The 15,347-nt window shown below is 42.3% G+C and overlaps 1 protein-coding gene across 1 annotated transcript; it reads right to left on the bottom strand.

The window, feature by feature from the left end:
• Positions 1-323: 323 nt before the first annotated feature.
• Positions 324-2,352, bottom strand: LOC147893928 (isocitrate lyase-like). The gene is made up of 3 exons (XM_087386567.1): positions 2,303-2,352; positions 595-2,188; positions 324-495 (listed from the first exon to the last, which is right to left on the bottom strand). Exons 1-3 carry the CDS (start codon positions 2,342-2,344, stop codon positions 404-406), a joined length of 1,728 nt encoding a protein of 575 aa, XP_087242693.1. The 5' UTR covers positions 2,345-2,352; the 3' UTR covers positions 324-403.
• Between the last annotated feature and the right edge of the window lie 12,995 nt (positions 2,353-15,347).

Below are 15,347 nucleotides of genomic sequence, written 5' to 3'. Positions count from 1 at the left end.
AAAACGTTCTAGCTACAATTTGCCAACTTTCTGCCGTTGAGGTTAAACAAAACTATTATCTTGGTTTCCCCGATTAAGCGAAGAGGTCGAGGTTAAGCGAAGAGTTAAGTTTCTACAAACCAAGATTTGTAGATATAATACATTCGAATGCATAAAACCTTCTACCACTAACTAGCTTTCTGCCGCTGAGGTAAAATATTGTAGGACTTACAGCTGAGGAGAATCAAAATCAAATAACTGAATGGTAACAAATCCATAAATAGAGATCATACAGACTCCCCACCACTTTGTGGAGATCTGACAACTTGAGTCAACTAACATTCATTCAATTAAAAGTACTACGAACATTTAACCGTAAAAAACAGAATCCCCGTACGGCACAACGAAAAGAGACGATCACGTATCACAACTTCGACTTGGCGACGACGCTCACAGCTTCTACCTCGACCCCAGAAGCACTTCCCAAAGAATCCTTGAATTGCTCTTCAGTTACACCTGCAACAACAATCGAATTAGAAAAATTTTACGAGGTCATTTGTCGGATTCAATTCAACGGGTGCAACTAGCTGAGATAACTGTCCAATGCAAACCCACCTTTATTCATAGCTGCAGTTGCTGAAAATCCTCCTTGCACAGTCTTAAGGAAATGGTCAAAGTAATTTGCTCCAGACCACTTCTGATGAGCAAGAGTCTCAATACCATGCGCTCTCTCTTGCCTTTGTATGTTCTGCACGTAAGCCAGCATCCCACGGTTCATATAATCTTTCGCAAAAGTGTCAACTACCAGAGAATTCGCATGAAAGCCAGCAAGAGTTATGAACTGCCACACGTAGCCGAGCTTAGCCAGCTCCGGAATAAAGCTCTGCATTTGAGCTTCATTCATCCTAGCAGCGTCCCAGTTGAAGGATGGTGATAGATTGTAAGCCAGAAGAATGTCCGGATATTGCGCCTTCACTCCTTCGGCGAAGTCACGAGCCTGATCGTAATGCGGACCTGCAGACTCCATCCAAAGCATATCGGCGTGAGGGGCGAAAGCAACGCCACGGGCTATGGCCGCCATCGTCCCCCCCTGGAATCGGTAATATCCTTCTCTTGTGCGAGGCAAGTCCCAGTCCCAGAACACGTTACTGGCACCCATGCGCTCTGCGACAGCACGAGCTTCGTAGAACGAAAGCCCGTCGACTTGGTCAAACCACTGATCCAACCTACTCCTCTTTTCACTCTCCGGGATTTGAAGCATGCGGATAACATCCGCAACTGCATCTTTGAAGAGTCGTAGATTTGCTGCAACCATCCATGCGTCTTCAATAGCTTGCAATTCTGCTCCAAACTTGCCTGCTGCAGTGGCGTCGTTCAACAAAACAGCCAGCGGCTTATCCTTCAGAGCAGGATTAGTTACACCCAAGATAAATGGATGGTCACGTTTGTCAATATTGCTTTGCAAAAGAGTGGCAGCTTCTGCATCAGTCCTTGCAACCAAGACGGTTTCGACACCCATTACATCAAATTGCAACCTCGCTGCGACTAGGCGGTTGATATGCTCGGATATCGCCACCAAAACCTTACCGGACATGTGTCCACACTTCTTCGTGCCGGAGGATTGATCTTCGATATGTACGCCTGCAGCTCCCCTCTCGACAAACAGCTTGCACAGCTTAGCGGTAGCAGTAGCTCCTCCAAAACCAGTATCGCCATCTGCAATAAGAGGTCTCAGGTAGTCCACAAAGGGGGTCCTCGCCCGTTCTTCCTTCGTCATGCCCATCCGCGCTTCTCGCTGCTTCCTATCATGGAAGAGCTGAGCGAAGAAGAGATGCTCTGCCTTGTTGGGCACAGTATCATATGGGTAATCTGCAAGGTCAGGTCCTGGCTCGTTGGTGCTGGTATGTGTAGAGGAGCATTGCCAGCCTGAGATGTAGATAGTATCCAAATACTTGGACATTTGCGCCATTTGAACAGGATCGAGACAACCAAAAGTCCTGGAGCACGTCTTGTTGGCCTGATGCGTCTTCAGAATTCTCCAAAGCTTTTTGGCCATCGCATCGGATGCATACTGCTGACGTAAACTACCTCTTAAGCGGACCACGTCTCTGGCTTTGTAAGGTCGGGATGTAAGGCGGAAACGATCGGATCTCCACCAGGCCTCCATTTCTCTAGCTTCCGCCTCGAACATGACATCTTCGTCCATGAGCTGGGAGCAGAAATCAAAACGTCACGTCAGAAATAGATTTATCAAGTTTAAGATTCGAGCAGGAGGGACGTCCAACGTAAGAACTGACAAGAGTGGAGGAGAAGAGAAAAATACCCGGGTGGCTCCGACACTTTCAGAAAGGAGACCTGGATTCATGGTGTTAAATGATAAGAACGATAGATCGCACAGGGCAGGGCAGCAACAGAGTGCTGTGGCCAATCAAGCCCTACTAGCCAAGCACATACAAGTGCAGTTATGAGCCGGGCTCTTGGATCGAGTTGGCCTACCGAGGAGCCAGAACAAGCGCACGAAAGCGTATGGAGAGGTAAACCAAAGAAGTGCGAAGGTGATGAGGAAGCAACAGGACGACGTACGAGGCAAAGCGGCGAGAGGATGAGGAGAGTGGAGATATATAGAAAGACGACCAGAAAAAGAAAGGGGAAGGGGGAGGCAAAGGGGGGAGCGGAAACGAAGGGAGGGCAAGGATCGGGCGAAGTGGAGAAGAAGGAAAGATTGAGAGGGAGGCGAGCGATAGCAATGAAGGAGGATGGGAGGGGTGGTGAGGCTTATATATACGAGGGAGGAGAGGATAGAGGGGCTGTGGAGTTCGTGGACGTTCCGATCGGTGCGCGGGCGTCGCCATGCAACATTGTAATTTTGCATGGGATTGCTTCTCAATACTTCCCTTTTACGTACCCTTTGCTCACCCAACTCGTTTCTGTGCCTCCTTAAAATTAGCTCCCGCAGCCCCGCTTCTCTCGCTCCTCCTTCCACATCTCATTTATTTGCTATCCCCCCCTTACCTCATCACTGATGTAATCCCTCGCTCCCACGTCACCGGCCCCCTTATCCGCGGAGCTTTTACTATTTCCTACTTCTCGCTACCGTGACGACTTCTTTCTCCATCACACGGGCGCGAGTTCTTGCTAGCACATATGTTGGGAGGCCTCGCAAATCCAAGCATAGCACGAAAACCGTTCTCATGCAGTGTTGGTAGCACAAATTTCACAAGTAACCATAAATGTTTCAGACATTGGGAAGGTAAAAACTGAATCAAGGAGCTCAAATTGACCTTGGCCTTGCTTTGCTCGGGTGGAGGGTCCTTTAATCCGTCTCCAACGGGGCCAAAGAACGCCGCTTTTTGGCAGGGTGAATTCGGGAGCTTGAGGGGGAATGTTTGTGCTGTTGGCAATTCCCAACAAATATGCTTAGCTATGTGTGGGAACAAGCTCTAATGTTTGAGCAACTTCTTCATCATATGCCAAACATCACAAGAAAAGACCTTTATGTAAATTTCAATATATATCATCTTCATGATTTCTTGAATCAATAGAACATCACTCAAGAAGAGTTTGGTCTTTTTTAGGAGAAAGCTAATGATGTTACCGATAATGACCCTCCAAGTGATAGTAATGGGGATGGGGATGGTGATGGTGATGGTGATGGTGATGGTGATGGTGATGGTGATGGTGATAGTGATAGTGATGGTGATCGTGATAGTGATAGCAAGAGTGAGAGAGACTGAGAGCGATAGTGATGGTGATAGTGATAGCCAATAGAATACTCTGCAAGCATGCACCTAGCATACTAGGTATATTGGTATTTTGACGGACTTTGGATCTGTTACTAGAATAAAAACTTGGCATTTTTATCTTGCAATGTATTTTTATTTTTATTTTTATTTTTATTCTACAATGTATTTGTATGTTAATTTATTTTACACAACTTATACACACTCGTTTGAGGTGTTACATAGTTCTACATAATTTTCAGGTTTTACATAGTTTTACATGGTTTTGGTGAAAATTTTCCATCCCTTTCTCCCCACTTTTATTTATGGATTCAATGGGAGTGATAGTGTTGTTGGTCTCGGTTAGGTCTATCTTCTACATCGCATCTAGTGCAATTGATCATTCCCACTAGGAGTGATGAGTGTAGCAAGCAGCCTACGAAGGGGAGTAGAGGTCTATCATTAAAGAAGAAGTTTTTAGTTTTGGATAAAGTGCAAAAGCTTCTTTGACATCTCAATCCCTGTGAGCGTGCACAAACCATGTGGGTGATGGAGCAATAGGATGAGAGGTCAGAGAGCATGCGGTCTCAATCTCATGCCATATTGGAGGCATTACAAGCATCAGGCATTAGGAGCAATCGATCATGTCATACTAGCACTACAACACACGGGCCTTATTCCGATGCTTAAGCATCAACGCTTAGTGCACGCGAGGTGCTAATCGTCGGTAAACAAAACGGGTTTAGAAAAGTGTTGCTATATAGCGACTGTAGGCAAGTGTCACTATATAGCGACGTTTATATAGAGTCGCTATAGAGCGACACTTGCCAGACTTGTAGAAGGTCGTTATATAGCGACTCTAAGACAGTTTCCTATAGCGACGTTTTACAAAGAGTGTTTGCCCATACCGACCTTTAAAGATAGTTTTTCCCAATGACAATTTTTTTTTTCTTTTCATACATGTTACAAGTGCATGCGGTGCAAGTGTTGCCGCGGTAGAGGTCTATCATGAGGATAGCACCCACATGTGCTGTCTATCATCAGCAATGTGGCAACCCACCTTTGGTCCTCATGATTTAATGAGGATGCATGGAAAAATTAAGGGGTAAAGAGTTAGAGTGATGGTCGATGATAGTGCAACACATAATTTCTTAAACTGCTCGTTAGTTAAGAAATTAAAAATGCATGAGAGTCCCAGTGCCCATAAATATGTGGTCTCTTTGGCAAAGGGCAGTGATAAAAAAGTTTGGGACATCATGATATATGGTGTAGAGGTGGATATTCAAGGTTATCAGGATGCCTTGGATTTCCAAATCATGCATCTCGACCGAACAGATGTAGTGCTTGGATGGGAATGGTTGTATAGTCTTGAGCATAGCTTATAAAGGAGTTATCTTAATAACTCCATTATGTTTGAAAAAGAGGGTAGAGTCTTCCAGATTCAAGGAGAACATGATGTGCCTAACTCTCCTCTTATTTGTTCGAAGGAATTGGAACGACTACTACACCAAGAAGAATGCGAGGTATATTTTTGTGCTTCTTTCAATGATTTAATGTTTGAATTTAAAGATGTTTCTCTGTCTCATTTACCTGATGGTTTACCTTCTGAGAGAGAAGTAGATCATAAAATAGATTTAATTCCTAGATCTACCCTTGTTTGTAAACCCCCATATAGGCTTAGTCAAACGGAAGAACGTGAGGTCGAAGGACAGTTAACGGAATATCTTAGGAAGGGCCAAATCCAAACAAGTAACTCACCTTGGTCTGCACCAGTTTTGCTGGTAAAGAAAACGGATGGTACTATGCGTTTATGCATAGATTACCATGCACTAAATAAAAATAAGTATCCTATGCCTTGCATTGATGAGCTCTTTGATCAATTGCAAGGGGCAAAATACTTTACTAAAATTGATTTAAGATCAGGATATCACCAAGTACGAATTAGGGAAGAGAATGTCCCTAAGACATCATTTCGTACTAGGTATGGGCATTATCAATTTAAAGTAATGCCATTTGGATTAACAAATGCTCCAACAACTTTCATGACACTTATGAATAGTGTCTTAAAGCCATATTTAGGAAAATTTTCTATAGTATTTTTAGATGATATCCTTATTTATAGTAAAACCAGGAAAAAGCATTTGGAACATTTATGCAAAGTGTTTCAGTTGCTTAGGGATAATTCACTCTTTGCTAAAGAATCCAAATGTGAATTCTTTGCAAAAGAAGTGAAATACTTGGGACACATAATATCCCAAGAAGGGGTACGTATGGATCTTGATAAAGTAAGGGCCATATTGGAATGGCCACATCCTACAAATTTAGAAGAATTATAGATATTCATAGGTTTGTCAGGTTTCTATAGGAGATTCATCCAAGATTACGCTAGGATTGTTGTTTCCATGATAGACCAACTTAAGGGGAAGGGAAGTACCTTCATATGGGATAAACCTCAAAAGAGAAGTTTTGAAAAATTAAAGCTACTCTAGATCAGGAAGCGTGAGCCACTCATCTAGGGGGGGGAGATTGTACCCAGTCTGTTGTCATTTTCGTGGTGCGATTGTGTTCTTCTTCTCCAATTGATTAAGTGGTGAATTTGTGTGGAAGATAATTACCTTTAAGGTTTCAGTGGTATCAGAGCTTTGGTGACGCTCTTGTGAATGAAGAAAAGAAAAGAAAGTCTGAAGCTCCATGGATTCCAAAAAGAAAAAGAAAGAGATACCTTGGAAAGAGAAGTCTTGTGGAGAATTCAAGAGGATGACTTCACTAGTTTGCAGAATCAGAGCTCGTGGGAAAAGAAACTCAAAAAAGATTGGCCGCGCATGTGTTTTGGAGGCCAACAAAGCCTCATCTGCCATGCCTTGTTTCAAGAATTTCCAAGGAATCTCTAAAGGCTAAAGCCCTTAAATTCTCTCTGCCCACATGCTGCGTCACAGGACTTTGACTCGCGAGCCTTCTTCCTCTAATCTCGTGTGCGCATTATTAATGTCTTCCCATTGAACTTTGTAGTAGAGAGTATGATCTACATTGGACTCGACTAGTTGGAAGCCCATGGCAAGCCATTGAGAAAAGTTAACATTAAATGTAAAAGACCTCGCGTGTGGTTGTGCAATTTAAAAGTTAACATTGGATGTAAAAGCGTCCAACTCCATGGAAATTCATTTATGTGGATGGTGATATTCATTGTATGCCACCATAAAGGGACCCATCTCGACTGGTTCTTGTCTTCGCCATCCAATTATTCATGTATGGATCCCCTTGCACTTTGCTTTCCTTCTTCTCAATGTCTATAAACATCCTCTCTGTAGTTGAATTTATTGTTTCCCAATTGCATTCCCCATGCTAGTGAAATAGCCTGGATGTTGCAGCTCGTGTCTATGGCATGTCTATCTCTTGCATTGAAGATAGAGGAGAAAAAATTATTGCTTCTCCAATGGATGTTGCCTTGGATGTTTCTTCTGTTCAGTATCAATAGTGTAAGCTAAGGTAATGTCATAAGGATGCACCCTGGATCAATAATTATAGGGAGCTACACATATATTTGAGCCCTAAACTATTCAAAGGTTCTTCCTTGAGAAACTTGCAAGTTTTGAGCACCCTTCAACGATTTTTCACACGGACTTCCTACTAACAAATTGTATGTTTTAGTGCTCACAATTGGAAGCACTTTGAATTGTAGATATCTATTTCCTCGCATACAAACTCTATCATTGCTGCTATGCTTGAGCATAATTGTGAATCAAGGTCATAGTAGAATTTTTGTTGTCCCAAGTGATTGGCAAGATGACTGGGAGAGGAGGAGAGATCGATCCTTCAGGAACAAATAGATCTTTAGGGGACAACTTTCAACACAAATTGATGGGATGGTTGGGAAAGGTTTGATTAAATTCTTGAGGCGTAATCATGAATGAAAATCAATATAGCATTTTGGTTGTTCTAGGGGATTCGCAAGACAATTGGGAAGAAGGAGAGATTACATAGGTTTTAGGATAGATCTTCTTCATCAAATTCATCGACCTTAAGGTTGCTCGATTCTCTAGTGAACAAAGAATCATCATTCTCTTCTTACCTTAAGGTTGCTTGAATGATTCTCAGTCTTTAATGGTCCTATAAATTATTCTCTTATCTCTAGCTCAATACCATTTTAAGAACTATAAGGTAGTCATTAGCTTATGTCTCTTGTCTTGTATTCGTAGCAGTAGCAGACACTCGCCTACAAATTTCAATCTGCCTACATGATCATGCCATAGTGACCATTACAGCCTTGCTAATGTTTGTTGCCTAGCCCCTTCTTAAATTCCACTTGAAAATCAATGCAATCAATTGTAACACAACAATTTGATAGGCCTTCGATGCCTCAAATCCCCAATTTGATTTCATTCCGCCTAGACTCTGTGTGTGGCCATTGTAAAATGTGAGAGGCATGGATTCCCATCACTATCACAAATTGAGAAAGGAAACACAAAACCAAGGATCCTCCATGTCCAAAAGTTTGAAATAAAGTGAGTGACCATGCATCATCATCGAAACCTCTCCAACCAAACGGTTCTCATGCAGGGTAATTTGGCGTGAAGCACAAACGGACCAATGGAATTCACAAAGTTTGAAATAAAGTGAGCGACCAACCAGAACCTCTCCTGAATAGAATTTATAAGAAACCAATGTTCTCATGTAGGGTAATTCAAAGCACAAAGGGGCACGTTTGCCACATGCTGCTCTTGTGATGATCCACGGTGCAGTCGAGAAGAAGAGGGTTGATAAATAGAAGAAGCACAGTGACGCAAGGGATTTGATAAGTGACTCAAACATGCTCACTGGTTTAGAAGATTTGTATTGTGTTGCAAGTGACTCAAACAAGCTTACTGGTGTAGAAGACTTGTCTTGTGTTGCAAATGACTCAAACATGCTCACTAATATAGAAGACTTGGGTTGGTAATGATAAGATGGGACCACAAAGAAAACCAAATTAAGTGATCAATGGGATAAGTGATGCAATAACAAGAATTGATGATATTAGTGCTCATGGCCATGTTCTCACCGAAATGGAGGGTTGAGATGGCAGAACATCTAACTATGAAGGAGAAATAGTTCAACCACACAATTCAAGACTTGTCATTGGTAACAAATTTACTTTAATGAATTTGTCTACTAGATTGCCAATCCCAAGATATTATAAAGTGCCATCAAATAATTCCCAAGGCCACTCTACATTTGATTTATAGATGAAGATTCAATTGAAATGAATCCAAAGGGTAATGGATACAACTGGGAGACCTAAGACACTATTCACAAAAAGAAAGTATGTGTGTTAAGAGGAAACAAATCAGGGCACCGATTCTAGAACCCAAGAGACATGTAATGCTATCTGAGTAGAATATACAAAGGACTACTATGCAAGTTTGTTGTAGAAAAATTTTCATAAATGCAACTCCATTGCGCAACTGATGACCTGGCATGATACACACCGGTCCACCGATAACATTTTGAGGATTCGAGCAGATTGTGCTGCTTGGAAGCACGTAGACAACATGTGGCCGAACTTTGCGAGGGAGCCACACAATTTACATCTCAGGCTCGCAATGGATGGCGTGAACCCTTTTGGGTTATGCTCCACATCTGGGTCGACATGGCCCATAGTCTTGCTCAACTACAATATCCCGCCACGGCTAACAATAAAGCAGGGACACCTCATGCTTTCCCTACTTGTGCCGGGGAAGTACAAGGAAAAAAATATGGACATGTACATGGCACCCTTGATCGAGGAGTTACAGACCCTATGGAGAGGCATGCGTGTCTCTCAAGCAGTGCACTACTAAGAAACCCTATGTATCACGTGCGTTCATAGTGGCCCCTGGCTCATTAAGGTAGCCTCTACCCGCGCACAGACTCATGCAATCCCACAATCCTAATACATAAAGGCTGCCTCTATTATTACGCTACCCCTACATTGCCCGCCTACTGTATCTCTACGTGCCCACGCACCCTTCTGCATCACTACCCACGCTCATGCTATGTGAGGCTTGAGCCTCTGCCCGCTGTCAGTAGCGACTAGCCGGCCTCTAAGAGAGTGTATCTGCAGTCAGTCCCTTTTTCCCTCGAAGTTGGCGACGTCGTTTCTGTAGGCTGTAGCGTTTTCAAGTCAAAGGAATCACTTCCTACAAAGCAAGGGATCCCAAGGTTCAAAAAGCCCTTTAAAATAATTTATTTATTTATTATTTTTGAAAGAGAGGGCTTTAAAGTTCTAAAAAAAGAAGCCCTTTTTGGCAAACTACAACACAAAGTGCGAGGCCACTCCACTGACTAGCAAAGGTGGAAAAAAAAGAAAAGAGAGAAAACCAAAATCTAAAGAAGCTCGAATAAAGAAGGCAATTGGAACCATGCACAACAACACAAAGCAACTATAGATGCGCTTGGTAGACGTGCAAAATAACGGGCGCGTCTATAGGCATTGCTTTAGTAGAGGAATTACGGGCGCATCTAACAACTCGTCTATTTGTGCATCTATTAACACGTCTAATTGCGCGTCTAATCTAAGAAAATATGGGCTCGTCTAACATCGCGTTTATTAGCGCGTCTATTTGCGCATGTATTAATGCGTTTATTTGCGTGTTTACACAGAGAATTAGACGTGCATTTAGATGCATAGATAGATGCAAACCAGAGAATATAGAAAGTGAGATTTTGGTGTACATCATTGCTTTCCAAACATTGCCCATGATTACCAAAGCACATAATTTTAACAGAACATCAATGCTTTTTTGCAAGCCCACATATACAAGAATTAAGTGAGGTGAGGAGAATGAGACAATATGTAAAATAGTTTTGCCAATATCAATGATGGGGCTACGGTTCAATCTCATCCTCAATGAGATCAACCCTTGCCAAACTATCTACTTCAAAATCCAAACAAGTGTTTAGATCTACAAATACATTCAACCCACTACTACTTGTGCTACTCATGCATCGAAATCAGCATCACCAATGGTAGGCTCATCCTCACGGGTAATGGCCTCAATATCTGTATCTCCTATCTCATGATCATGCTCCTCTCTCGTATCGCGGTCATCATCACGTCCATGGCCATGATCATCCTCCATACGCTCCATATTAGTAAATGTACTATACATCACTTTGGAACGTGGCATAATAGGTATGACATGCCACCATCTCTTATTATCCACCATTGGTTGATAGACAACTTAATTCAAACACACATACAATCATGTTATTTTTCTTGCATCAAATATTTAAAAGCGAGTATTTTATATGTGTGCACAATACCTGTTCACATTGTTGTGGTAGTACTAGTGTGTCCTTCCTACTTTGCCAAAACTTTGTGGAGTCAATAGTTACAAAGCCACTTGAATGGCGTTTGATTGTTGCATTAGGGCCTCTTTCCACCACGTCCTTAAACCACTTTACATCCAAAACATACACAAAGAAGCGTCGAAAGTCAAGCATAATAATATCTTGGATTATGCCACAATAATCATCCGTGGCTCCATTGGCTCCCTCAAAGCTAGCAATGACGCCGCAATCTTGTGTGTTTCTCTTATTATCAATCCGTTGTGTTTGAAAATGCTTGCCCTCACACCATATAGCATTGAACATAGTGCACTACACCAAGAAAAAATCAATTAAATAAGCAATCTAAATTATTGAAAGCTCCTAACTTATGCATAACATTCTATATACTGACCTTGCTCATGCATCCCCTAGCATACTCCCATTCTTCCATTGTGATATGCATCCCCTCGTCTTTCTCTGCTTTCTCCATTTCATCCAGTAGCCAATCCACATGAATATCCTTTGGAAGTGCTCTTAGATACTGAGGGTATGGCACATGAGATCCGTGGTGTGTACGAAAGAGGGCCCTTTCTTCTTGTCTTCTTGCCTTTGCATCCTCGTATCTTGTCACCCATCTTTTCATCATATCACTATTAAGCACGCAAAAGAGGTTGATACTATTATGCAACTCTGTGTCTATACTTTGTTGCGTCCTTTCCCTTGAGGCCCAATAGAGGTCATCCTTAGGTCTTCATCATCTCTCCATAGTCGTGGGAGAGAGCTATCCACATCAACAAGAAACTCAGAAATATATACAAGTGACTCTTGTACCAACCAACCCTCGGCCATGCTACCTTCGGGTCTTGCATTTTGTCTCACAAAGCCCTTCAAGGTCTTCATGAAGTGCTCGAGGAAGAACAACCATCGTGCATGTATAGTACCGCATATAGCCATCTCATCCACCAAATGCTATATAAGATGTAGTTGGCTTGTGAGAATAGAACGTGGAAATGTCTCCTCCACTAAACAAACCACCTCCACTGACATAACTTAAGCATTCTCAATCGTGGTGGGATCTATTTCCTTTGAGCTCACATACCTAGAAATGAAAAAGTACAGCATATTAGCAATATGCATTCAAACTTGCATGGAGCATTGATACGCATCATATTTTGTATCATGTAAAGTACCTCACAAGCTCGCCCATCTTGTAAATACAATCTTTCACGTCCTCCGATGCACTACATGAAATGCTAGTAGGTAGTATGAACTGAACCCACGAGGAGGTGGTTGATTAGTTGCTTATAATTATTCACTCACAAATTTGAAAGGAAAAAGATATTATGCACATAAAATACTTACTTGGAGCATCTTATGCCAATCATGAGATTTCAAGCCATATAATTGCTCTACACCTCTTTTCTTGCTCTTTGTAAAGGCTCCCTTCAAACACCTCATGCATCTAGTGGGAGTACAAATTGTAGTGATAGCGCGCTTCACCGTCGCCATCTCTAGCTTTAATAACATCCACAGTGCACGAGGTAAAAAAACACGCCCATTGAGGAAAACTGTTTTTAGCCTCCACCTTTGTGTGTATTCCCCCATTGTGCATGTGAGAAAGCTGCAAGTGAGACTCCTTCCCTCTCTCCCACTATCTTCACATTATTTCCTCTCTTTCATCATCTTTTCTCCTCTTTTCATAAGCATATGCATATGCTTTCTCCTTTTTCCTCTCTTTTCTTCTTTTCCCCTTTCTTTTTTCATTCTTTTTTCCCCTCTTCCTTCCTCTTTCTTCTCTTCTTTTCCCTTCTCTTATTTCCTCTCTTTCATCCTCTTTTCTCTTCTTTTCATAAGGATATGCATTTGCCTATGATTATGCTCATATGCTTATGCTTATGCAGGGCTATATGATCATATGCTTTTCCCCTCTCTTTTTTCCTTCTCTTTTCTCATCTTCCTTTCTCTTCCTTCTCTTCTTTTCCCCTCTTATTTCCTCTCTTTCATCCTCTCTTCTATTCTTTTCATAAGCATATGCATTTGCTACCAAGTTGTTAAGCCCTTAAGATTTCCTCCACATCACTCATTGAATCCACATTGTGCATTGATTGTAATATGTCAAGTTGTTCCATAGACAATCTCCTAAGTGGTGTCGATTTTCTCATTAACTGCTTCATTTGTTTTTGTTCATCATGCTTCCAAAAATTTCATGGTTTCTTCTCCTTGTCTGAGGAAGATTAACTTTCTTCCCAAAATATTTTCGGAGGAGGAATATTGCTCCATAAATTTTGAAAATGCTTGATAACACTCTCAAAGTATCCATACAAGGAATGACCTAGTGCAACTAGAGATTGATCAAAGGGATATGCTACTATGATCATTGATCAGACATCTAAAACATGTCTCAATTCAAGGAGATAAGGCAATAATTTTTCTATGAGGTCGAAATTGGATGAACTCTTAAGTGTAAATGGCTTTGGAAACAAACAAGTACTGAGAGGATTTACACAACCCTTATATGGGCCATAATCGATCAAGATAGTGTTTGTCTGATCATATTGTCCCTTCCACAATTCCCACATGGTATAAAGTGGTTTGAAAAACACTTCTACATTCTGCTTGTCTGTTGGGATAAGTGTGATCAAGGGCTTGCTCTATGGTGTATGTGTGCATCTAAGGGAGTCACATGTGTGTGTGTGTGTGTATTGTAGAGGCACATCAAGTAGTGTGTGACCTAAGTGATGATGTAAGCCAAAGGCCCTCACATGGGAGGTTCCTTTGATTTAGGCCAGTCCCACTGATGTAGGGGCTGATTGCCACTGATATAGGGGAGGTGCCTACACCATCCTCTCTTTCTATAAAATGGAGGTCATTCCTTCATTCTAATAACAATGGATTTTGCCTCACTTGTGCTCTCACTCTTTGTGCCATGATGCCTCAACAAGGAGTATATCCTCAACCTTCTCCTGGAAGATTTTCCCAGCCTTGCCCACAAGCCCCCCTCCTTCCTACTCCCCCGGCCCCTCCTACTAAGGAACCCGGAGTCAATGACCTGGCCAAGGCCCTGAATGATCTTTGGCTTGAGATGGTGGGCATCAGAAATCAATCCAATCGCCCTCCAAGAGAACGTGCCAATGTTGTGTGCTACGAGTGCTACCAGAAGGTCATTATCGCACAGAATGTCCCAATATTCCAAGGGTGAATCTTCTAAGTGAATCACACACTGAGGATTCTGACGTAGAGATCCTTGACCTCGGGAAAAGAAGTCGTACCACCTCAGACCCCTCTCTAAACTATGGACTGGGCCGCCCTAGGACACCTCTTCTACCCCACACTCCTCTACATTTGGTATCAGAGCCTCTTTGATTCCCTAGCCCATTGTAGCTTCAATATGCCACCTCATCATCTTCTTCTCCACCCTCCTCCATTTCTGCCCTCTTTCTCTCCAAATTTTTCTTAGCTCCGTTCTCCTCCATTAAGCGACCATTCCTAGAGCCTTTTGAGCTAAAGTTTCCTCTACTTAGGGTGCACATTTGACACCAAGAAATTAGGGAGAGATGCCCTCTATAGCCCATGTCGACATGATCTTTGCTCGATAAACTTTTAAGTAATTCTGCCTATTGATGTAATATTTCACCAATTCCTCTTAGCCACAGGTGGGCAACACTATGAGCTTGCTGCTCATGAATTTTGAGCTCAAATGCTTACAGGAATAATGAGAAACAAGCAAAAGCAACCTTCCCTTAAAGGTCTAGAATCTGTGCGCCATTCTTGTCGAAGTGAACTTTGAGGTCCCGATCCGTGATCGCAGAAATGGACAAGTTCCTCTTGATATCTGGCACGTAAAGAACATCGGACGATTGTTTTACAACTCCATGTGACTTGAGAGCAATCGTACCTTTTCCTTTTGCTGGACATTTTGCATCATTGCCGACTGCTACCATGATGTCATTCCCTACCGACTATAGAGAGGTATACCAATCCTTCGAACTGGTCATGTGGCGTGATGCACCACTGTCAATGATCCAAGGTTCATCCACAGGTACATGAACTACAAATCTCCTCAATTGCTACAAACAGCTCTACTGGTACTGCCAGCGTGCTGTTGCTGAACTCTTTCTTTACTCCATTTTTCTCATCTTCAATCTTCTTCTGGCACTCATTCTACTTGTGCCCTGCCTTGTTGCAATACAAGCACTTGATCTTCTTCTTTCTCTTTTTATCATCAGAAGAAGATGGGCTACCAGAGTCCTTACCCTTACCTTTCTTTGATCTGGTCCAGAAAGCCGAATCTTCTCCAGTCCTCGTCTTTTGACGCATCTCCTCCTCCAGAAGCATCGTGCTGAAATCCTCAAAGTTGAGGGG

This window comes from Dipteris shenzhenensis, chromosome 15, assembly GCF_047967505.1.
Source record: "Dipteris shenzhenensis isolate YYH24624 ecotype China chromosome 15, Dip_SZ_1.0, whole genome shotgun sequence".
Taxonomy (NCBI): Eukaryota; Viridiplantae; Streptophyta; class Polypodiopsida; order Gleicheniales; family Dipteridaceae; genus Dipteris; species Dipteris shenzhenensis.
Note: the sequence above shows the minus strand (reverse complement) of the source record. Positions and strands in the feature narration are given on the sequence as shown.